The sequence below is a fragment of the Lepidochelys kempii genome, chromosome 8 (genome assembly GCF_965140285.1).
Source record: "Lepidochelys kempii isolate rLepKem1 chromosome 8, rLepKem1.hap1, whole genome shotgun sequence".
Taxonomy (NCBI): Eukaryota; Metazoa; Chordata; order Testudines; family Cheloniidae; genus Lepidochelys; species Lepidochelys kempii.
The window spans coordinates 79214629-79237700 of record NC_136387.1 but is presented as its reverse complement, the minus strand read 5'-3'; the positions used below and the strand labels follow the sequence as shown (position 1 = coordinate 79237700).

The window sequence follows — 23072 nt, the reverse complement described above, 5'->3', positions numbered from 1 at the left end:
GAATTAGTGAAAGAGAGAGAGAGAGAGAGTGCCTCCCTTTTAAAAAGACATGGTGTTGGACAGGTGGTTAGACAGCAACATGAATTCCACAATTGTAATGTTTTTTATTGATACAATTGGAATGTTTGCCTGTCCATATTTATTGTCCTTTGTGTAACTTAGACTCCAATCCTGCATTGAGCTCTGCTTGGAACCTATTAAAATTGATGTGGCTCCATGTGTGCATAGGGTCTACCTGGGCAGAGCTCATTGCAGAATCTGGGCCTAAATTTCTAAAATATTTTTACCAGACCTTGCAACAGAAAGCAAAAGATTAACCTTTAACATTTTTTATTTTCTGAATGTTTTCTCTTTTGTAACATGCAAGTTATTAAGGATGAAACCCTAACCCCTTTGCAGCCCTGAGAGTTTTGCCATTGATTTCACCACTAAAAGTCTAATGAGTTTAAGAAAAGGAAGTGAATGCTATAGTTAATTTAACTTGAAAGAAGACACTGTCTGACATGCTTTAAAACAGGGGTCTGAAACTCAAATGACCATGAGGGCCACATGAGGATTAGTAAATTGGCCCGAGGGCTGCCCTGCTGCCCTGGCCCCGCCCCCACTCCACCCCTTTTGTGAGACCCCGCCTCTTCCCATCCCTTCCCTGCCCCCATTCCAACCCCTTCCCTGAAATCCCCACCCCAACTCTGCCCTCTTCCTGCCCCCAGGGGGTAAAGGATGGGTGCAGGGTGTGGCAGGGGGCTCAAGGCAGGGGGTTGGGGTGCAGGGTGTGGCAGGGGGCTCAGGGCAGGGGGTTGGGGTGCAGCAGGGGGCTCAGGGGAGGGGGTTGGGGTGCAGGAGGTGTGCAGGGTGCGGCAGGGGGCTCAGGGCAGGGGTTCGGGGTGCTGTAGGCGGCTTAAGGCGGGGGGTCAGGGTGCAGGAGGGGTGTGGGGTGCAGCAGGGAGCTCAGGGCAGGGGGTTCGGCTGCAGGAGGGGTTCGGGGGGGTGGGTCTGGCCCGGCGCACACCGGGGGCAGGGCAGGGGAGGGCAGACTCCTTGCCTGCCTGCCCTGCCCCTGCACTGCTCCAGGAAGCGGCCAGGACCTGAGGGGGAGGGGCCACAGGAGTCTGTGTGTTGCCCTGGCCGCTCCTCCAGGTACCTCCCCCGAAGCTCCCATTGGTCGCGGTTCCCCATTCCCGGCCAATGGGAGCTGCGGGGGGGGTGTGCTTGGAGGAGCTGCCAGTGCAACACACAGACCCCTGTGCCCCCCCCGCCCGCCTCCCTCGGGTCCTGGCCCCTTCCCGGAGCGGCACGGGGGCAAGGCAGGCAGGCAAGGAGCCTGCCCTGTCCCCGGTGCGCACTGGACCGGAGCCACTCTAAGTAAATGCTGGGGGGTGCTGCGGAGAGCTGGCGGGCCGCAGAAAATAACCCCGCAGGCCATGTGTTTTAGACCCCTGCTTTAAAAGAATGTTACCCCTGACTTGCTACTGAAGGCAGGTCCTGTTGGTGTGAATGACCAGCTGAAGCCCAATCCACTCCCACTTAAAGCAGGATTGAGCCCTAATCTGTGATCACAGGTAAGGAAGGGTACTATAGTCTTTACTCACAAGAACAGTCATTAGGAACCCTGAGGGTGCAAAGAAGTTACAGAAGATCAAAATGATCTAAAGGTAATAAGTACCATCAAGCAGTCTAATAAATTGAAATGTTCACTTGCATTGTAAGCTCTCTGCATACCAAAAGGATAGCTAGTTGTCCTTGTCACATGAGCCCCAAAAGAACTTCTTACAAAGCATGGAGGGATGTCAAAGTAAATATTCTCTCACATTCTTTGTGGAGCTTTGAGAAGAAAACTAATCACTGATGGAGATCTTGCAATGTAGAAATCAAGTTTAAAATAGCAAAGCAACCCAGAGTGTGGGTATTGCACACAAATTGGGGTATTAAATTATGTACATGTTTAGCTTATGGTAAACGTATCAAATGTTTATTATGGTAATGTTTTGATGTTGCAGTGAACATTGTATCTGTGTTTGCATTATATGCTCCAGCTTTATTTTCAAGAGTTGCTATGTGGGCTGCAAAAATTTGCTGTTAGCTAAATCTTGACACTCAAAAGTTTAGAGAAAGAATGAATATTTTCTTTTTGAGGTAAAACATTAGATTTTTTTTCTACATGATCGGAAAGAAAAAAATAGTAAATTTGTCTGTTTTCAGATAAACTCATGTGCTCTAATTAAATAACAACATTGTTTTTCAAATTGAAATTTTCTAGCCTACCTGTCTAGCCTTAAAATATACAAGGACATAAGACAAAAAGTCAGCTCTGGCTCATGAGATGATTTCTGAAATATTTCATAAAGTCATCATGTCACAATACCATCCCAAAAGGTCCCGTGCTGTGGGAAACCATCCCTGAAGGAGGGACAGCAAGTGAAGGCAAAGTATATGAGGAGGCAGTCAACCAAAGAGAGGCTAAATTCCCAAGTAGAACCTTGCATTCTCATGTGGTTGGCTCTGTCCCATTTCTATTCTACTCTACCTTGGTATCAATGGGCTTTTCTACATTTAAAACGTTACAGCAGCACAGCTGTCCCTCTGCAACTTCACTGCTGTGGCACTTCTGTGTAGTCCCTACCTATTGCTGATGTGAGGGATTCCCCTGTCAGTCTAGGTAATCCACCTCCCCAGGAGGCAGTAACTAAGTCTACAGAAGAATTCTTCAGTCAATCTACAACTGTCCATACGGAAACTTAGGTCGGCTTAACAATGCTGTTTAGGGGTGTTGATTTTTCACACCTGTGACCCAGGTAGTTAAACAACCTAATGTTCTAGTGTAGACCAGCCTAAGTACCTTCCAGTAGCGCATTAAGCACCATAGAATCATAGAAATGTAGGACTGGAAGAGACCTTGGTAGGTCATCTAGTTTAGTTCCCTGCACTGAGACAGGGCTAAGTATTATCTAGACCAGGGGTCTCAAACACGCGGCCCGCGGGGTTATTTTCCGCAGCCCACCACTCCCCCAGCATTTACCTAGAGCAGCTCCCATTGGCCGGGAACAGGGAACCACGGCCAACACAGGGCAACACACAGACCCCTGTGCCCCCGCCACCCAGGTCCCTGCCTCTTCCCGGAGTGGCGCGGGGGCACGGCAGGCAGGCAAGGAGCCCTGCCCCCAGTGCGCACTGGGCCAGACCGGACCCCTGAACCCCTCCTGCAGCCAGACCCCCTGCCCTGAGCCCCCTGCCACACCCTGCACACCCTGGGGGCAGGGAGGGGGTGGAGTTGGGGTGGGATTTCAGGGAAGGGGTTGGAATGGGGGCACAGAAGGGGTGGGAAGAGGCAGGGCAGGGGAGGGGCCTCACGGAAGGGATGGAGTGGGGGCGGGACCAGGGCAGGAGGTGGTCAATGGTGCGGCCCTCGGGCCCATGTACTAGTCCTCATGTGGCCCTCATGGTCATTGAGTTTGAGACACCTGATCTAGACCATGTCTGGCAGGTGTTTGTCTAACCAGTTCTTAAAAACCTCCAGTGATGGAGATTCACAACTTCCCTAGGTAATTTGTTCCTTACAGTTCAGAAGGTTTCCTAATGTCTAACTTAAATCTCCTTTGCTGCAGTTTAAGCCCATTACTTCTTGTCCTGTCCTCAGTGAAGAACATTTTATCACCTTCCACATACTTGAAGACTGTTACCATGTCCCCTCTGAGTCTTCTCTTCTCCAGATTAAACAAACCCAATTTTTTCAATCTTTCCCTGTAGGCCATGTTTTCTAGACCATTAATCATTTTTGTTGCTCTCCTCTGGTCTTTCTCCAATTTGTCCACTAACATGATTAACATCTGTCACATATTTTTGTTCTCTCATCCTTCTCTGGGGAAGAAGTGTGTGCTGTGGAGTTTTTTGTTTAATAACACACATGCACATACATTCCTGTATGTTTCTATAGAGAAGGCAAGATGCACTTTGCATTTAGAGAACATCTGTGATACTCCTTTTTTTCCTAGGGGAATTGATTCTGCAGTTTTGGGCCAGCCACCAAGAAAGTTCTGTCTTTTGCACAGATACCCTCATTGTAGTTCCCAGTAATTTTGTCTTCTAGTGTCAGACAAGCAAAAGTGTTTCCCACACTTTTTTCAAATTGCAGGTCCTGCCCCTTTGCTTTTTGTATGGATAAGTGAGATGTGAACACTTCTCAGGTAGTTTTGTGATCACATTTGATTCGCAGTATTATCATATTGTGATGCACCATCATGACTTTGAAACACTAAGCCTGTCTGATCTGGAAATACAACATTTCAGGCACATTCTCACATTGCAAACTAAATAGCCATCATCATTTCTTACAAATGTAATAATGAATAATGGTTTTCTAGGGTGCCTCGTCATGTCACACTGAGGGTACTGCGGGAGCAGCTTGGAGACTTCCTGGGTGAAGATGCTGTTGCAGATAAGTTTATATTTCTGAAACATATAGGGAAAAAGCTAGCAGTGGTAAGTTATTTCTGCATTTTCCCTAGATTTTTTCTTTTGCGTTTTTTTTTTTTTTGAAACTGGATATTTGGCAACATTTTATACCTTTTCCCCCATTAAACTTTTCTGAAGCAAAACAGGGAAGATTTTCCCCTGCTCTACTGAGATTGTCACATATTTAATAAAGTATTTTTTCTTTAATAGTTAGAAAATTAAAATATCCTAGCATAGATAACTGGACATTTTTAGCACCAAGCTGTAAATATTGATTTAATCTTGTGAATTTTAAAGTAGTCCTATGCAGTTGGTATTATCTTCCTGTTTGTTTGGGGTCATGGTAACCTCTTGTATTTGTATCTCTATGATCAAATATTTGCTGAGTTTTTCAGTTCTGCTGTTTCACAACAGTAACAATGTAAGCTATTCCAAGAGCTGCACCTTTCTTACAAAGTAAGGGGCATTTGAATTAGGAAAACACGTTAATTTTTTTTTTAATAATTTGTAAGTGAAATCGATGTTATTGCCTTTGAGTAACTGAGAGCAGAATTTTGTCCTATATTTAGTTTAATTGAATTTATTTAATTGGTTAAAGACAGGGTTAAATAGAAGTTCAGATTTCTTATTCTCCATAAGACACACTGATTTCAAATATGCTCTTAAATATGCATTGATCACCTGAGATTTTGTTTGTTAAGAGGACTAAGTGAAAATCTGAAAAGGATGTAGCCAAAGATATCAAGACAACTAATAAAAAATTCCTTAAGCACAATAGAAGTCTTCAGGAGAGTCAGTGGATTCTTTTTCTATATTAAAATATTTGTTTTAACAATTGAATTGAGAGAACCATATTACTTAACACACACTTCCTATTCAGACTGGGCCTAATCCAACTCCTAATGAAGTCAACAGGGAGTCTTTCCACTGACTTCAGCTGGGAGTTGGCTAAGGGCCTTTGAGCCCTAAGTGAAAGCGTAATGGGTGAAGATATTTATAAAAATACACACACGCTCCTGTTGGGCTGATTATAGCACACATTTTGAAGTCTGACAAAAGTACTAATGAATAGATGCCATGTCAGAAAACAGAGAATTGTCATCTATGTTATTCCCACCCAAAGTGCTAGTGTAATAAATGTAATTTGTCATATGTAACTTACCAAGAAAATAACATATACAAATCGATTGGTATGCTGCATACCTTTTATAGAAGTTATTTTGTTGATTTTACTTGCTTTTTTATGTTCCAAGGTGAAGGCAAAACAAGAAACAGAACTGAAACTCAAGTTATTTGCTCCCCCACATGTACGTATCATACAGTTTTCAAGTTATCATTTCAAGTGTGCAGTTCATGTCGCTTATTTCTTCCTTGTCTAATTAACACATTGTATGTTTTAGGCACTTCATCCCGAATTATATTTGCTCCCTGGAGTGGACCACTTAGAAATTGCTTATTCATCATCATCAACTCCAGATACACAGCACTTTAATGTAGAATCCCATAGGTCTCCCCATGGACCAAGTACTTTAAGTCTTCCAAAGAAAAAGCCTGAAAAAAGTCCAACATTTCTAGAAGGTCCACAGAAACATACTCTCAGGCAGAATCAGGAAGATTCTAGCTCTTTAGAATGGAGTGAGACAGCAAAAGAAATGATTCCAGTTTTGCACATAAAACCTGAACAAAGCCTGAACAACAGGACTCAGGAAAAAAAGATTCCACATAGAAGGAAAGGTAAGATTTAACTAGTATGGGGAAGAGAGAATGAGATGCTTAGGTACAGACCTAAACAGGAACAAAAAAGAAAATGGCCAATTACACTATAAATCCAAACAAATACAAACCTGTTGAAATAACGTTGTAAGAAGACTGACTTAAATGATCAAATTCAGATCTGAAGATGAAGCCATTTCCTTCACCTCACTATACCATACTAACAGTCAAATAATTTACTTCTTTGTACTTCGCCTTTGGTGATTTTTGTTGTTGTTGTTGTTCAGATTGACTTATAAAAGAAGGGAAATGGATTTCTGCTCTTTTTTGCCTGATTAGAATGCACAAAGTAGTCCTGAAAGGGTGATTTTTGTTTGGGGTTGTATTTCTTTCATTTTTTTTTTCAGATTAATTTTTACATTACAGTACAGATCTTTTCTTCTCTGGGAGAGACTGTGGATAGCTGGAGAATTGGTATGGTTATGACATCAGGGAGGTCATGCCATTAAAACTTGATTAATTGAGATCTAAAACTTTGTTTTGGTGATAACACACACTTAAACCAAAATACTCTACAAAAGGAGGGAAGAAAAGATCTCTTTCAAATATTTAACACCTGGCCCTTTGAGTTAAGGGCTGAGAAACCTCACAATATACATGAGAGACCTCCAACATGTTCTCCATCAAAGCTAGAGAAGATCAGACTTGATGTTTCTTTTGCTGTTTCAAGTCTTTGTATTTTATAAGGAAGCTGAAAATAAAGAAGCGTGATGCTATCTGAAGTGGCTCACAACCGTGAGTGCTGATCTCAGGTCAGACTGTCAGAAAAAAAGGGCAGACTCTTCAAACTGGTGGTGTATCTATAATTAGATTTCACCAAGCCAGTAACATATGTGCATGCCTGGATCACTATATTAGTCTTCCCATGGAGTCACAAACAGTCCCCCTACCTTGCCACCCAGACAAACTGGACTTTATGATATTGGTCACGATACCAAATATCACATCATGTGAGGGGTTACTCCCAGCTCCAAAGGGCCAGTCACTTACCCAGGTCAAGTTGGTACTCCAGATCTCACCAAAGACAATGCTGAAGCCAATTTCTCTAATAAGCTAATTAAGGCCATGTCAACACTTACAAGCTCACAGCAGCACAGGTGTACCAATACAGCTGCGCTGCTGTAAGATCACTGGTGTAGCCACATTATGCCAATGAGAGAGAGCTCTCCTGTCAACTTAATAAAACTAACTCAATGCGCGACGGTTGCTATTTCAGCGGACGAGCATCTCCTGCCAACATAGTGCTGTACACATGAGCACTTATGCGGGAAAAAACTTACGTCACTCGGGGGCGGTGGTTTTTTCACACCCCCGAGTGACAAAAGTTTTGCCGACATAAGCGCTATTGTAGACATGGCCTAAAGGTTTATTCGCCAATAAAAAGAAATTAGAGTTATTGAGAGGTTAAAACAGGTTAAATACATTAATAGGTGAGTCCAAATTTGTAAGTCCAAAGTGATAGCAGAAATGTGGTAATCTGCAAGTGTTCTATAAATTTCTCGTGGTTACCCACAGTAATTCTGGGGATCTCAGTCCACTTGTTCAGTATTTCACCCTGTTAGAATTCAAAACACTTCAAAGATACAGGTAAGGTTGCCAGCTTTCTAATTGCACAAAACTGAACACCTTTGCCCCACCCCTGCCCTGCCCCCCCACTCGCTCCAACCCTCTGCCCTTCTTCTGTTGCTCGCTGTCCTCCACCCTCACTCACTTTCACTGGGCTAGGGCTGGGGTTTGGGAGCGGGAGGGGATGCTGTGTGCGGACTCCAGGAGGGGGCTCAGGGCTGGGGTTGGGGTGCAGGAGGAAGTGCAAAGAGTGAGCTCTGTGAGGTGGTTTGGGTGTGAGGGGGGGTTCTGACCTGGGGCAGGGGTTTAGGGTGCAGGGTCTGGGAGGGAATTAGGATGCGGAAGGGGATTCCAACTGGGGGCAGAGGGTTCAGGGTGCAGGGTCTAGCCCAGTGACGCTTACCTCAGGCGGCTCCCGGTCGATGGCGCAGCAGGGCTTAAGGCGGAGTCCCTGCCTGCCCTGGCTCTGTGCTGCTTCTGGAGGCAGCCGCCATGGCCGGCCAGTTCCCAGCCAATGGGAGCTGCAGAGGTGGCCCTTGGGATGGGGGTGGCGCACAGAGCTTTCCTGACCGCACCTGTGCCTAGGGGCTACAGTGACATGCCGGTCACTTCCAGGAGCTGCATGGAGCCAAGGCAGACGAGGAGCCTACCTTAGCCCCACTGCACCGCCAACCCTACTTTTAACGGCCTGGTCAGCAGTGCTGTCCGGAGCCACCAGGGTCGCTTTTCAACCGGGCGTTCCTATCAAAAAACAGACGCTTGACAACCCTAGATACAGGATCGATCCCTGGATCCATTCTTTTAGCATCTTTTCAGGAAAGGCAATCTGGCAGCCATATTCGTTTACAGCATGGGCTCTTCCTTTGTTGATTAAATGCAAACAGAGTCTGTGAATATCCATTGTCAAACAAAATGACCCATGCTTTGAAGTTAGCAATCTTTTACATTTCCAATGCGCCAATCTTGTGTGATGGATAAATGTAATGTAAACACATTGTGACAGCCAGAAACAATCCTTCATTAGTTTTCATCAAGTAAATTCCCATCTTAATACTAACACACAGTTTTGATCTAGGGTTAATTAAGTGCAGGGATATACATAATGTAATGCGATTGCATTCATCAGGTTACAAATAAGTGAAGACAATAACATTAACACTTTTTTTTATATCCACACACAAGTTAACTGTCCTATTCCTCCTTTGATATTCACACACAAGTGAATTGGTCTATGGCTTTAATTTGAGCTGGTCTGTCAGCGTCACAAGCACAATCCCATTTTCTTCCCTGAGAAGGCTCAAATTAGGGAAACGACAATTGGTTGGAAGTAGGAGAAGGATATTTTCACTGGGATGTACAGGGGTTAAATTGGCAGCCTAAGAAATCCAGCAGGTGTGTAATTTGTGCCACCTATTTTCCATTCCCGGGTTCTTGAGAGCCTCTCTTGCATAGGCAGCATGATTAGTAAAACAGATGGCACAAGATCTGAAACTGATGCAGACTTGGCAAGGTGTACAACCGATAAGTCCTATGATGTTTTATAGACTTGTTTCCTGACCTGTTGTTTATCACCAAGATCTGTATGGTCTGAGAGTCTGTACTGTGACCATGAATTCCACTGAGAGCATTGAGTTTAGGAAGCAGGGACATTTCTTTTGAGGGGCCTGTATAACCCTGAAATTCTCTCTTTCTGTCATTGGTATCATTTGGGGAAAGCTCAAAATCTGTTTGTTTCCTTTTAATTTTGTATATGTGGTTTGATTATACTTATTCCTTACTGCTTTGCTCTGAGACATACTTGGGATGTGTTGCTCTTTTGTGAATATCACTTTTAGTTTGTTTTCATTTACTAAGGCTTTCAAAGATTTTCAGCTATTGGACTCTGAAGAAAATAAAATGTATGATTATTAACATTTTAAAGGGCACATTTAAAATTGTGTATTTCTTTTCCCATGTGAAACTGGTCCATTGTAATGCAGACCAAATTGGATCCAATGGATCTCTCCACATACCAAGTAGTTTAAATCCCACGAAGTGGGAATCTGGAAAAAATCCTACATCTTTGGAAAGTGCTCAGAAAAATCATCTCAGCCAGGATCAGAAAGAATCTAATACACTTAGGTGGAGCCAGAAAGACAAAGGGACTCTTTCAGGTCATCATGTAAAACAGAGCATTGAACAAGCCAAGAACAATGAGACTCAGGAAAATTACATTCCCCCTGGAAAAAAAGGTATGATTAATTAAGTTGTCTACTCTTTAAGGGTGCTTTTTAGAAAGGGGGCATATAAAGCTAAACAAGAGTAAAAAAATCTCTAATTTCACTATGAAAACTGTTCAGACAATGTTATAAGAATGATTTGGAATCACAAAAACAAAGGAATCCAATTCTTTCCTTCACCTCACCCTGTTATGCCAAAGGCACAGTAAAATGCTCTTTAACTGCATCCACTGTTTTGAGACCCTTGCAATATGTATGCCCAGTTATGTAAATTAATGGAATTTCTGCATAAACTCTAAATTTTATTGTGGAGAAATAGTAGTTAAAAAGTTTGAAGCCAGTTTCTGTTATAAAAAACACTTTGACTTCCGCTTTCCTAATTTCCTCAAAATCTACCTGAAATTTTGCAGCCATTAATTTATGTTGGGGTAGAATTTTTCTGGAAAGTTTGAAGCAAAATGGAAAAGGCCTTTGGGAAATAAGGTTAAAAAAATGAGGTGAGCTTGTTTCTTGAACATTTTCTTGAATTTGTTTATCTCATCATAATTCCAAAATGGTTTGGTTTAGAAACTCTGAATTTGCTTTAATCTGTTAGCGTTTGAGATGAAGAGATTGGGAGGCAAACTTCCATGTTTTTCAGAATTTCTAGGTTAATTTCAAGACTAGGTTTTTTTTGACTGAACCAAAGTGTTCCCTTAAGGAATTAATAGATGTTTACAGTATTAATTTAAGTTTAAGAAAGTTTTCTTTCTCATCTGGAATTTATCATTTAACCAGATGTACTAGAACCTTCAGATGGTAAATGTAAACGTTTATTACAATCCGTAACTAAAATCCTGATTCCATTGAAGTCAACAGCAAATCTCCTATTGTCTTAAGTGAGGCCAGGATTTCATCCATAATTTTTACACCATATGCCTCCTACTGTACTGGTTAATATATGGCATGAAATATGAGTTTATGTCAAGGTCCAATTGTCCCATTTATCCTTCACATATATGTATTTCTTGTTCCCCATTTTACTGATATGATTTCCTCAACATTTTCAAACACAAGTTCCTAAAATTAAGCTCTTAAATCCATTGTACCTGCAATACCCAAAGAGTTCAATGTAGATGTTCAGCATCCCTGAAAATAAAAATATTTTATTCAGATGCCTTATAGATTTAGGAGCCTAAATTTAGACACCTGACTTTCAAAAATTTGACTTACAAATATAGTTTTGTGGGTACACTAATATCTTAATTTCCAGAGTGCATAGATGTTTCCTCATATACCTTGTCAAATACACAGTGAGATTTTTGTTATTTTTTGGGAATGTCATTTACAGAAAAGGTCTAAAGATCTAAAAGCTATGGGTGCTAATGGGTTCTGGATCAGGCCCAAATTACACACTCAGAACTCCCATTGACCTCAATAGAAGTTTTGCCTAAGAACTGAAAGATGGGACCCAAAATTTTTAACCTGTGATATCAAGGCTCATTATATAATACATAAATAAAGTGATTGAGCAATTAATCTGTAGACAGCTGCTTTATTGAGCTATTTTACACTTTAAAATGAAAGCCTTTTATGATTCTCCAAGAAAAAATTTTCAAAGATCTGCAGCTATGATTTATCCTGGCTGAGCCCTCCTTCATCCCTGACTACTGATACGGGAATACTTAAACATGCTCAGGTTTCAGAGTAACAGCCATGTTAGTATGTATTCACAAAAAGAAAAGGAGTACTTGTGGCACCTTAGAGACTAACCAAATGCTCAAATAAATTGGTTAGTCTCTAAGGTGCCACAAGTACTCCTTTTCTTATTGTAAGGAGAGTGGTCACTTTAGATAAGCTATTACCAACAGGAGAGTGGGTTTGTGTGTGGGGGGGGGGGGGGGGAACCTGGATTTGTGCTGGAAATGGCCCAGCTTGATTATCATACACATTGTAAGGAGAGTGATCACTTTAGATAAGCTATTACCAGCAGGAGAGTGGGGTGGGGGGAGGTATTTTTTCATGCTTTGTGTGTATAAAAACATCTTATGTATTTTCCACAGTATGCATCCGATGAAGTGAGCTGTAGCTCAGGAAAGCTTATGCTCAGATAAATTGGTTAGTCTCTAAGGTGCCACAAGTACTCCTTTTCTTTTTTCTTTAAACATGCTCAGTGGATTTTTGCATGAAAAGACTTTATTTCCATATGATAATTAGGAGCAATAAATTATTAAAATCCGTTATCAAGAATCTGAATTAGAATACGATAACGGGGAAAGTAATTTCATTCACTTCAGTTTTCATTTTTAACGATATCTACTGCAATTTACATTTAGCCATGCTCTTAGCACTCAGAAAAGGAAAATATTTCTACAGTCCTCCCACAAAGTAGAATTTGAATTTGCTTTTACAATATTAAAGTTTGACTCCTAAAACTGAGAATTGAACATTTTCTCTGATTAGACTAGAATGGAAATAGTACAAAGGTGTGGGTGGGATTAAAGCAAAAATAAAGCTAACAGTTATATGCCAGAATTGAAAATGTTTTTTTGAAAGAGATCTGTCAGCTACACATTTTTGTCTAAGACTGGATGGTTGCTGAGTACTGGAAGCCAATATTTATAGTAGTCTCTTCAGAATGGTCTACTACATTACTCTACTACCCGATTTAAAAGGAAATAATTGATTCAATGGGTATAGTTGGATGGTAAGTGACAACTGATGTAACGTTAGTAGCTTGCCTATGACCATCTTCTTGTCTTTCATTTCTGAAGAAGACATAGTTTAAAAAGTTCTAATTAATTCTTTGTTTAGCATCCATTCTGATTAAATTACAGTTTTAAATCACATTGTTAATACAACATTCAAAATCTGAATAAAAAGAATTTTTACAGTCAAATATAAAAACTTCACATTGTCCTACCTTAGCATTAGCTGATAAAACTTGTACTGAGAAACTACTAGATGCATTAATATTCCAAGTTTTCAAGTGCACCGGCACTATTAAATGTTAATTTAGGCAAACCCCTGGATGTCCAGCAATTTGGATTAGCACCCAGTGGTTTGGACACTTATCAAAGTTTTAGCCAAATTTCTGTTTTACACTGGAAAAAAAATGATGGTTCAGAGAATCCAATCCCTCTTAATGTTGCACATTTTCACGTGTTTTCAAAAACTCTAAGATTCTTTAATTATATAAAGATATAAGATTTTTTTTTTTTAAAGGAGTGCGTCCTCTGAATCAATATTTTCATTTTGAACATTGGATCTTAATGTAATTGTCACTCATTTTTAATAACATTGCAAATATATAGATTTGATTTAGACAAAATCAGAATCTGCTTTTGAAGTCAGACACTGGAAGTGTAAATTACTGGATTATCTTTTTAACGATAAAAAATCAGGAAATGTTCAAAATCATTTTTGTATGCAGTGTAGTTGACAATTTCATTTTATTTTCCCTAAAGCAAAACAGTGAGCTTTCCAGTTTTTCTTAATGATGCTAACAAGACCTATTTTTAACTTAGTCCTTTTGATGGGCCATTAGTAAAGTCTAAAGGGACCCTTGAATATTGTATATGTTGCCTAAATATTCTGTACTTTGCTGTAGAAGAAATCCCTATAGTGGTGGGTGCAAATGTGGAAAATAGATGCAATCTAAAAGCTATCAGGATGGGAAGAAACACTACAGGGGATTCTGAAATTCCAGAATCATTGGAAGATGGAGACAAGGAATATTTGCACAATAAGAAAAGGTAATAATCGTGAGTGGTTATACTGACAAAACATTTCATTAATGGAAACTTCTTTAAATACTCTATTAAATGAAACCAAGGAGAAAAATATACACTTTAATTAAATTTAAGACAAATTTATGTTTTTTAAGTTAATTTTTACTTGGTACTTTTATCTTCAGTCCTCAGCCGTCTGGAATGGGAGAATCTGGGGCTGATAGTGGTATCAATCAGGATGATAAGGTATGTTTCAAAGATAAAGTGTTAGTGCTAGTATAAAGAAATAGATCCATTCCTCCCAGCAGGGAAATTCCCAACTTTGGTTCAGCTGGCTCAGGTTGCAAAGATGCACTCGCTATTCAAATGTAGGGTTCCGTATAACTGGAAACCGTTGAGTCTGCTCTGAAACAAATTTGCAAATGAAAAATATCAACAACTGCTTAAGCAATGAATGAACCCCTCAAAAGTAGGCATTAAAGTGACTAGCAGCTTGTTCCATTGAATAGAGAGTACATTTACTAGGTATTATAATATTTTTTAAATCTTAACTGATTTTGGTCCTGCTCATTACCAACCATAAATATAGATTTATTGACATTGGCTGCTTTTTAGTAATTAGTATCCATTTCCTACTGGCAATATCTTGAAGACCTCATTCAAGTACAAATGCCATTGAAGTGTAATATAAAAAACCACTTACGTTGAGACTTCTGAAAACAACAGGTATAGTATATCTATAAAGCTAAAATTAGAGCATCTTTGAAACAGTGCAGAAGACACATCTGAGGTCCTGAGTACCACTTAAACTCAGAAATTAGAGTTCAAGTGGGTTTAACTCGCACATGTGGGCCTTCTGTAGAGGCGTGACTTTTGATCGTTAGTTGAATTACTTTTGTAGAATCTTACTAAAGGAATTGGACAACACAAAGGCTGCTCTTATGACTTCTGCTATACTTAGAGTAGAGCTGGCTGAAAAAAATTGAAAATTTCAATATTTGACACACTTTTTAACAATTTTTCCCACTTTTTAATTTTCACACAGCTCTGCTTTACAGCAGTTGAAAGTTCTGGTTTTTTTAAAGGAAATGGTTGTTAGTTGTCAGAAGGAACCTCACACCAGCTGGATTGTCTGTGAAGAGTGACTTTTAGTACAAGTTATTTTTATACTATCATAAATTATACAGAGTGTGCGAATACACGTATTTACATTCTTTTTTTATTTTATTAATGATAAAATATAACCACACATAAATATATGTATCACTCAATAAGAAGAAAGCTACATAATAAAAAAGATTACCACAAATCTTTGATTTCAGTATATTTCTCAAGGATAGTGAAAGATTCATTACAGTATCAAAGGATATCTCTTAGAAATGTGTAAGAGAAATGGAAAGCTCATAAAAGTTATCTGAAATGTTAATGTTCAGCTTACTCTGAAATGTGATTTGATAAAATTGGCATTGTGGAGCTTCATGTTTTGTCTCAATGATTTCTATATAAAATGTTCTCTGTTTACAAGTCAAAAGATGTTTTTCTTTCAGCCCTAAAATTCAACCTGGATCTAAGAAAGAAGCTAGGTTCTTTTCTTCTCGTGCATTATCACCAGAAATTAAAGTTCTTTAGGCTAAATTCTGCCATCAGATTTACCTCTGCAACCCTACTTCTTTCTTTTGGTTTGCAGAGGTCTGACTGACTGGAGCTTAGTAAACATGTCTTTTGATGACACACAAAAAGAAAGCTTAGTCAAATTCAGACCTCCCATTCACCCATGCATTCTTTTTGGGCAGCACAGATTAAGGGGATGGCTGAGTTTGGCCCCTCATGCATATTAACTTGATTAGAAACGTTTCTCCAAATACAGTACAAGAATTCAAGGGTCAATATTATGCATTTTTATACTTTTCATTTGCCTCTAGACAGATAAGAATAACGTAACTCATCTTGAGTATTCAAGTCGATACATTTCTCCTCCTCCTCCACCGGCTCTTTCTATAAACAGAGCTCAAGTTCCCATATTTCAGACAGAGAGTAAGTATACGCTTCCAAGAAATTACAAGAAATTGAACCTTTATTCAAGATGTGAATGTTTATTTTAAAAGGTGAATTTATAAGTGCAAAGTATTAGTTAGCCCTGGAGCACCCCTGGAGTCGGCGCTATGTACCAGATCACATCTGCCAGCTGAGATAGATGGGCGAATGCCTAGTCCATGAATCTCCCTGGAGCTCAGGCTTAGCACATGCCCCAAGACACTTAGGGGATTCTAACAGTGGAAACTTAGGCATCTATAGGATTAGGTGGCAGCTGAGCAGGGGTTCTGCAAATGCCCCTGGCATCTAAGTGTTGGACTTAGGTGCCTAAAAAGGAAGTTTGGTGCCTAAATCCCCTTTCTGAATCTAGCTTCTAGTACTAACTAACCATTTTGTTGCAGTATATTTAGCAAAATGCTTTCAGCAGGAAATAGCCCTCTTGAGTATCTGGCAACAGTTTTCAGCACATGTAATGTGTTTCTCATGCCTTCCCTTTTAAATATAGTTTTAGTGATGTATATGTATTTAATATGGACATTAGTTCTAATTCATTTATGCATTTATAAATATATATATAACCCTTGTGTGAAGCATTAAGTAGAGGCCAGTGTTAGAGATAGTTTATTGGACTGTGGGAATCCCTACTCTATGTTCCTGCAAGGAGACAAACTGAAAAAGTTGGGCATGCTTTATGATACATGCACTCACTGAGACATAACTATGGCTGGCCTTTCCCTCTTTTAGCATCCAGAACTTTACTAAGTGTAGGTTGTAATTTCTTTAGAAAGCAAGATGGTTGAACAACTGAAACAAATGAAGGCAGAAAGAAGGCACATGGAAAGAACTAGAGAGGAACTGGTTAAAAAAGTCAAAGGTTTGCTTGAACAAAATAAGCTGAGGAGATATCATGGTATGTTTTTCAATTGTATCATAACTGTGTGAAAGTAAATGTGAAACTTTTTATCTGCCTGTGTCTATGTAGTGTTATAGTATATGCTTAATTACAGAGATAGCAGCTGGAAAAAAATACCGCTCAAAAGGCTCATTTGTGTGACTAAGTATGGTAGAGAGGTCGAGGACTAAAATGTCTGCTCCCATTGATGCTCAGTGGTACTCCTATAAATATCTATGTCCCTAGATATTATGAACCATAGCACCGTTATGTTATCTGTAGAAGTACAGTATTCAGAAGGCATCCGTAAACCACATCATAGTGCCAAGCTCATGAGTTAAGCATTCCAAAGTGCTGTTTTTAGGAGTGATATATGAGGGCATGACAGAAAACTTGTCTGCTACAACCCATACAGTTATTAGCGGCACCCAGATACCCCTCTATTTTATTCCATGAAATAACTGGTGACAAACCTTATTTTTCTATAATAACAGATAAAGCCTATAGAAACAAAATGCATACAGAACATGAGCTTATCTGAAAACCAGATCTGCCTCTTTGGCATGGCCCATGCCTTCTTTTGTGCTTGTACATATAAAACATCTTAATTCTTTTCCCTTTCAATTGTTTAAATGATAAATTAATTCTCAAAACAAAAATATGGTAAGTACATTAGGGGAAAACAAGCAATGTAGTAATGCTCCATTTCATAGGTGTCAGGCAGAATGAAAAGAGCTCTGGACAAATCTATGGATTCTGTGAGAACCACACAGGGTACCTTACAGAGTCGCATGCATCTCTACAGCCATATGATGAGTGTCACTGCCCAGAATGGTTAAATATCACAGATACCTAACTGATCTATGGAGAAATATCAATATACAGTAATTATTGATATAGTGCAACCTACATTATACAAAAGTCTCAGTGGACAACTGAAAACTTCAACTCCTGTTGGGCTGGTTTCCCCCTATCATAGAGACAACAGGCCTCTGCAGGTTTGGTTGGTTTTTCATACTCGGGACTTCACGTTTCCAGTAGAGTCCTGCCATTCCATTTATCAACAGCCCCAGGAGTTTTCACCAAGTGCCTTGTGGTAGGCATTTTTAAGATTACAGAGTATTCATGTTTACCTTACCTCAAAGACTGGCTCATTTAAGGAACTTCTCCTTAGCAGGTCTCAGACAAACATCCATTACATCCTTGCATTCTTTGCCACGTCAAGGCTCAGGGTAAGCAAGAAGTCACCTGTAGTACCTTTCCAAAAGACAGAATTTGTAGGTGTGCAACAGCATACTTACTGCCCATCAACTGTGAAGTTGTGGCAGAGCTTATGAGTCAGTTACACAGCAATCCTCAGACAGCAGTACAGGAATGTCTAAGAATGCTATATTACATGCATTGTGCATGTTTGTCACTCCTCATGCGTTGTTGTATTCAAGACTGGTTGAAGTCCAGCTACCTATCAAGCAAACACCACATAGATATGGCCATGCAGATACCTCAGGAGGTCCTATTATCATGAGATCGGTGGAAGGATCCTATTCAAGTATGCAGAAGTGCTCAGTTTTCTTCTCCTCTATACACAGTAATGGTAGTAATGAATGCTTCCAACCTCAGATTGGGAGTGTACTTGAATCAACATAAGACACAGGGACTATGGTCAAGAGCAGAGGTGGGCAAACTATGGCCCATGAGCCACATCCAGTCCGCGGGACCCTCCGACCCGACCCCTGAGCTCAGTGGCCCCTCCCCCACTCTTCCCCCTCCCGTGCAGCCTCAGCTCACGGCAAGGCTGGCACAGTGCTCTGGGCGGGGGCGGAGGGGGCAGGAGCTGCGAGCTCCTGGGGCAGCGCAGCTGCAGAGCCCTGGCCTGAGCCGGTGCTTGGAGCTGCATAGCAGTGCAGCTGTAGTGCCGCCAGCTACTGGTGCTCCAGGCAGCGCGGTAAGGGAGCGGGGGGGTTGGATAGAGGGCCGGGGCACTTGTGGGGGTGGTCAGGGGCCAGGGGTGTGGATGGGGGCGGGGCGGTCAGAGGGTGGGAAACGGGGGTTGAATGGGGGCAGGAGTCCCAGGAGGGCGGTCAGGAAGGAGAGGGGGGGATGGATGGGGCGATGGGGGGAAGTCAGGGGCAGGGGGTCTGGGGCAGTCAGGGGACGTGGATCGGGCAGGAGTCCCAAGGGGGCCATGAGGGAACAGGGGGATGGATGGCGTAGGAGTGCTGGGGAGGCCGTCAGGGGGCGAGAAGCAGGGTGGGGTCAGATAGCGGTCGGGGACAAGGCCAAGCCTGGCTGTTTGGGGAGGCACAGCCTTCCCTAACCGGCCCTCCATACAATTTTGGAAACCCAATGTGGCCCTCAGGCCCAAAAGTTTGCCCACCCCTGGTCAAGAGACAAGTCTCATCTTCACATAAATATCTTAGAACCCAGAGAAATTTGTTTACTGTATATGACATTCCAGTCTCTAATCCATGGTAAAACAATACAGGCAAGACAAACAGCTTGGCGATGTTTTACGTAAACAGACAAGGAGGAAGCATATCATTTCCGTTATGCCAGGAAGCTGTTAGCGAATGGAACTGGTGCAGCCGACATCAGATTACCCTGACAGCCATTCACCTCCCAGGATTAATATCCTAGCACGGTGTTTCCCAAACTTGGGACACCACTTGTTCAGGGAAAGCCTCTGGCGGGCCGCGCCGGTTTGTTTACCTGCCACATCCGCAGGTTCGGCAGATTGCAGCTCCCACTGGCCAGTTCAAACAAACCGGCTGGGGAAGGAGGAACACCCTCCCACATAGCTTTTTGCCCTACAGTTAGGGTATTCACCGGGGTTGGGGGAGACCCCCCACTCCAAGTACCCCTTCTACCTGAGGAAAAGAAGGGATTTGAACACGTCTGCTACTTCTCAGGTGGGGCATAGGACATTTTGGGGTGTGTGTTGGGGGGGGGGGGCTCCCTCCGTTTCATTGAAGCAGGGGAACTGGATTTTTGGGTTTCCCATCTCCTTGATAAATGCACCGGCCACAAGCGTCAGTGTCATACTTTCTTTCTCACTGGTCCAATGCCGCTTTCATTATTTTTCCACAGTGGAATGTTTCAACAGGAGAAGCTGAGAAAACCCTCACATCGGTATAGTCTCTAGCCCAATGTTTAGGCCACCTTCTCCAACAAGTAGTAGATTCCCTATTCAAATCCCTTCTTTCAGTGCAGGTGAACTTCAAGGGGGTGTCTCCCATAAGCCAGGTAATCTAATGCCAATGGGGGGGTTGCACTCAAGAATGCCAAGCAGATGGAAGTGCTTCACTGAAGTCTGGACTTAGATGTGAAACTCTCTGAGAGAAGTGGGGCTTTGGCCATGTCCCACATCTTGGTAGCTCTCATTGGTTAGCTTAGGCAGGGAGCCACCTAGCATGTTGGGTTTTGTTAATCCCATTCTAAGGTCCCTATCTAGCCCCACTCATTGTATAGGCGCGTAGGTGCCTCACTCAGGCTTTGTGAATCCCAGTGATTTTCTAGGCACCTAAAAGGGGTGTGTGTGGCGGGGGGAAGGGGGTTGATGCTGACCACTGCCACACTTACACGCCTTTGTGAATCTAGCAGTCCATGAGTTGCATGTGCTCTGTGCGTGCGGGATTGGACTCTCTTGCCCAACAGTGTTTTTGGCTTGTGCCTGCCCCCTAGGTGCCCGGACACACACACCTTCACGGGGCATAAAAGGGTGGACAGGGAAGAACTACCTCTCAGATCTGTTGCCACTGTAGAATCCAGGTGTTACAGGCTCCCAGAGTACTGGCGAAGTAAGGGGAGGTCATGGAACACATAGACAACATCTCTCATAGAACCAGAGTTACTTTTTTGAGGGATTGTCTATATGTAGCACACAGGAGTGGCAAGTTGTATGGCCCTGTGGTGCCTGGGAGCCCGGCTCCACCAATGTTTGGGGCCAGGCCTCTCCCCCAGCCCCAATGCACCTCCCCCGAGTGTCCCTTGGCCCCCACTTGGTGCCCCCATGCACCTCCCCCAGCCCCCGAAGCATCCCTGCCTCTCCCCTGCAGCTCCACTCCGTGCTGCTGGCTCTGGGCATCAACTTCCACCGCAGGGTCCTAGTGCCCCCCGTTCATTAGTGGCAGGGCAGGCTGCCCTTACCTTGCCCTTCCGCCTCGGACCCTTCCCTTTTCCAGCAGGGGGCTCCCCCCGCCCGCAGTCACCGCTCCTGCCCCACGGTGGGCAAGGGGCAGCTCCAGCCCTCACCTGCAGTGAGGCACAGCAGGAGGGGAGGAGGCGCGCATGTGATGGCAGCACCACAGGGGAGACGAGGGGGCTTCCTGGACCTGAGAGGGGCTCTAGGAGCACGTGCAGTGGTGCAGGGTGTGTGTGTGTGCTTGGGGGAGGGGGGAATCCCCCAGAGCTCACTGCTGCTGGCGGGAAGAGGGCTGGGGGGGGGTCCTCCTCTCTGGCCCCAGCCCCAGGGCAGCCTGCCTGCACCCCAAACTCCTCATGCCCTGCCCCACCCCAGAGCCTGCACCCCCCCCCAGCCAGAGCCCTCACCGCCCCTCCCCTCCCCCCCGCACCGCTACGTGAGTCCTTGAGGAATGAGCCTTAATTTGAGCATGAGGTCCTAACTTAGTTAACTGATAGCATAATATAAAATAGTCTGAGCTTCATTTAGCTAATTGCTGGAAAGAAATGGCCTAGCTGCTCATTCTTTCAGCAAATGCTACAAATACTCTAGCTGTGCGTCTGACGGGCAGAGTTCTCCTTAACTAAAAAGAAAAGCTGTGCTATGGCCGGGGAGTAAAGGCTCTTCTGTTATCATTCCAAAGGGGTTTTAGGGAGAAAACAGGCATGTGAATACAGCAGTCCGGTTTACATGAAAATCTGAAACTACATTAGAAACAAATTTTGGCTGGGGTTTAAGGGAGACCGTATCCTTATCAAAACTAGTGTATGATGGCCCTGCCATGACTGCTTGCGGGTCTCCTACTCTACATGCCAGGGTAATTGCCACTAAGAAAGCTCTTTTCACAGAAAGGTAGTATAAAGAACATGATGCTAATGGTTCAAATGGCAGTTCCCATCAATCCAGCTGAAGCCACACTGCAATCTCAGGAGGGAGGTGGCCCCTATATAGGAGAGAATAGATGTATTAATTCTTTGACACTGTAGGATGTGACAATATACTGTGATAAGTGGAGATAGTGTACTCTTTTAATAGTGTATTCAGATCACTTTAATCCACATAGATAATTTTAAATCATGGGACTGAATGAGAGAGTTGATGTTGTTCTGCTCAAAGGGTGAATCTTTTCCATTTGGCGTAAGTGAGCTTTGTCAAGGCCTTTCTGCTGTGAATCAAGATGATCTGGACAGCTTTGGAACATGATTTCTCTGTATTAGTCAGGCAGCCAGCATCTACGCTTGTAAGGTACAGAGAAAGTGGGTCTGGCTGGAATGTCTTGGGAGATTATATCCAGATCCAGGGGTAATGTTATTGGAGATTATACTGAGAGTGTTAACAGGTCTGAGAACTATAACTACCTGCACCAAGAGGCTGCTAGCCATATCTATATGTCACCATCTTGTCTGAGCTTCCACACTGTCCTCAGAATTGGAGGGATCAGTGGATAGATATAAGTTAGCCCTTAAGTTAGCCCAGGAGATGAGCTGAGGAAAAGTGTCCAAAAGAGATCCTGGACTCAGACTCCCTTCTGGAATAAAAGGTATGGCATTTCTTGTTTGTCTCCATCACCAACAAGTCTATGGCTGGGTGATCTGATTTGTGAAAGATATGTGATTGACTGAATCCTTTACGGACTATTCATCATTAAAAGAAGAATGTCTGCTCACATGATCTGCTGGGACAGGAGCTGCTGCTGCAGCAGGGATAGTGTAGGGTCGGGCTTGTTCTCCAGCCAATTCCATCCTCCCCCCTGCCTCCCCTTTGCACCTGGCTGGGATTAGGGTTGCACGACTGGGGCAAAGAGTGCTGCTGTGGACGGTTAGTGCCCCCCCTTGGCATCAGTATATTGCACCCACTGAGGCAGGAGGCTACATCCACCTCTGAATTCTGCTCAGCAACTCTGGACCTGTGGAGTTCCCCAGCTCTGCATAACACATGCTCCTCATTGGGCTTCTCTTTAGCGCTGGACCTGCAGAATTAGCAAACTTGGCGCTCTTTTGTACATCTTAGTCATGCAGCACTGCAAAGCTCCACAGGACTGAAACTCTGGTCCTACAGCGTTCCTGCTGCAGCTTCAGAGAACAGATCTAGCCTTTAATTTTAGTTGGCTGGGGTCCAGCTAATGCTGGTTTGACTGAATAGTTAGTGTAAGGTTGAGTTTGGCTAAACATTCATTGATTTTTTAAAAAAAAATCTTACATTTTTCATACATGTATAAAGCACTGAAGTTGAAGCACACTACAGAAGGA

At 42.8% G+C, this 23072-nt stretch overlaps 1 protein-coding gene across 1 annotated transcript in view; it reads left to right on the top strand.

Moving 5' to 3' along the window:
- The window catches only part of SPATA1 (spermatogenesis associated 1), a 37203-nt gene that overhangs the window by 9184 nt on the left and 4947 nt on the right, over nt 1–23072 (top strand). The window contains exons 4-11 of the mRNA XM_073357224.1: nt 4359–4476; nt 5703–5756; nt 5850–6183; nt 9768–10019; nt 13597–13741; nt 13903–13963; nt 15640–15751; nt 16536–16661. Coding sequence (XP_073213325.1) covers nt 4359–4476; nt 5703–5756; nt 5850–6183; nt 9768–10019; nt 13597–13741; nt 13903–13963; nt 15640–15751; nt 16536–16661 — 1202 coding nt within the window. The remainder of the gene's footprint in view (nt 1–4358; nt 4477–5702; nt 5757–5849; nt 6184–9767; nt 10020–13596; nt 13742–13902; nt 13964–15639; nt 15752–16535; nt 16662–23072) is intronic.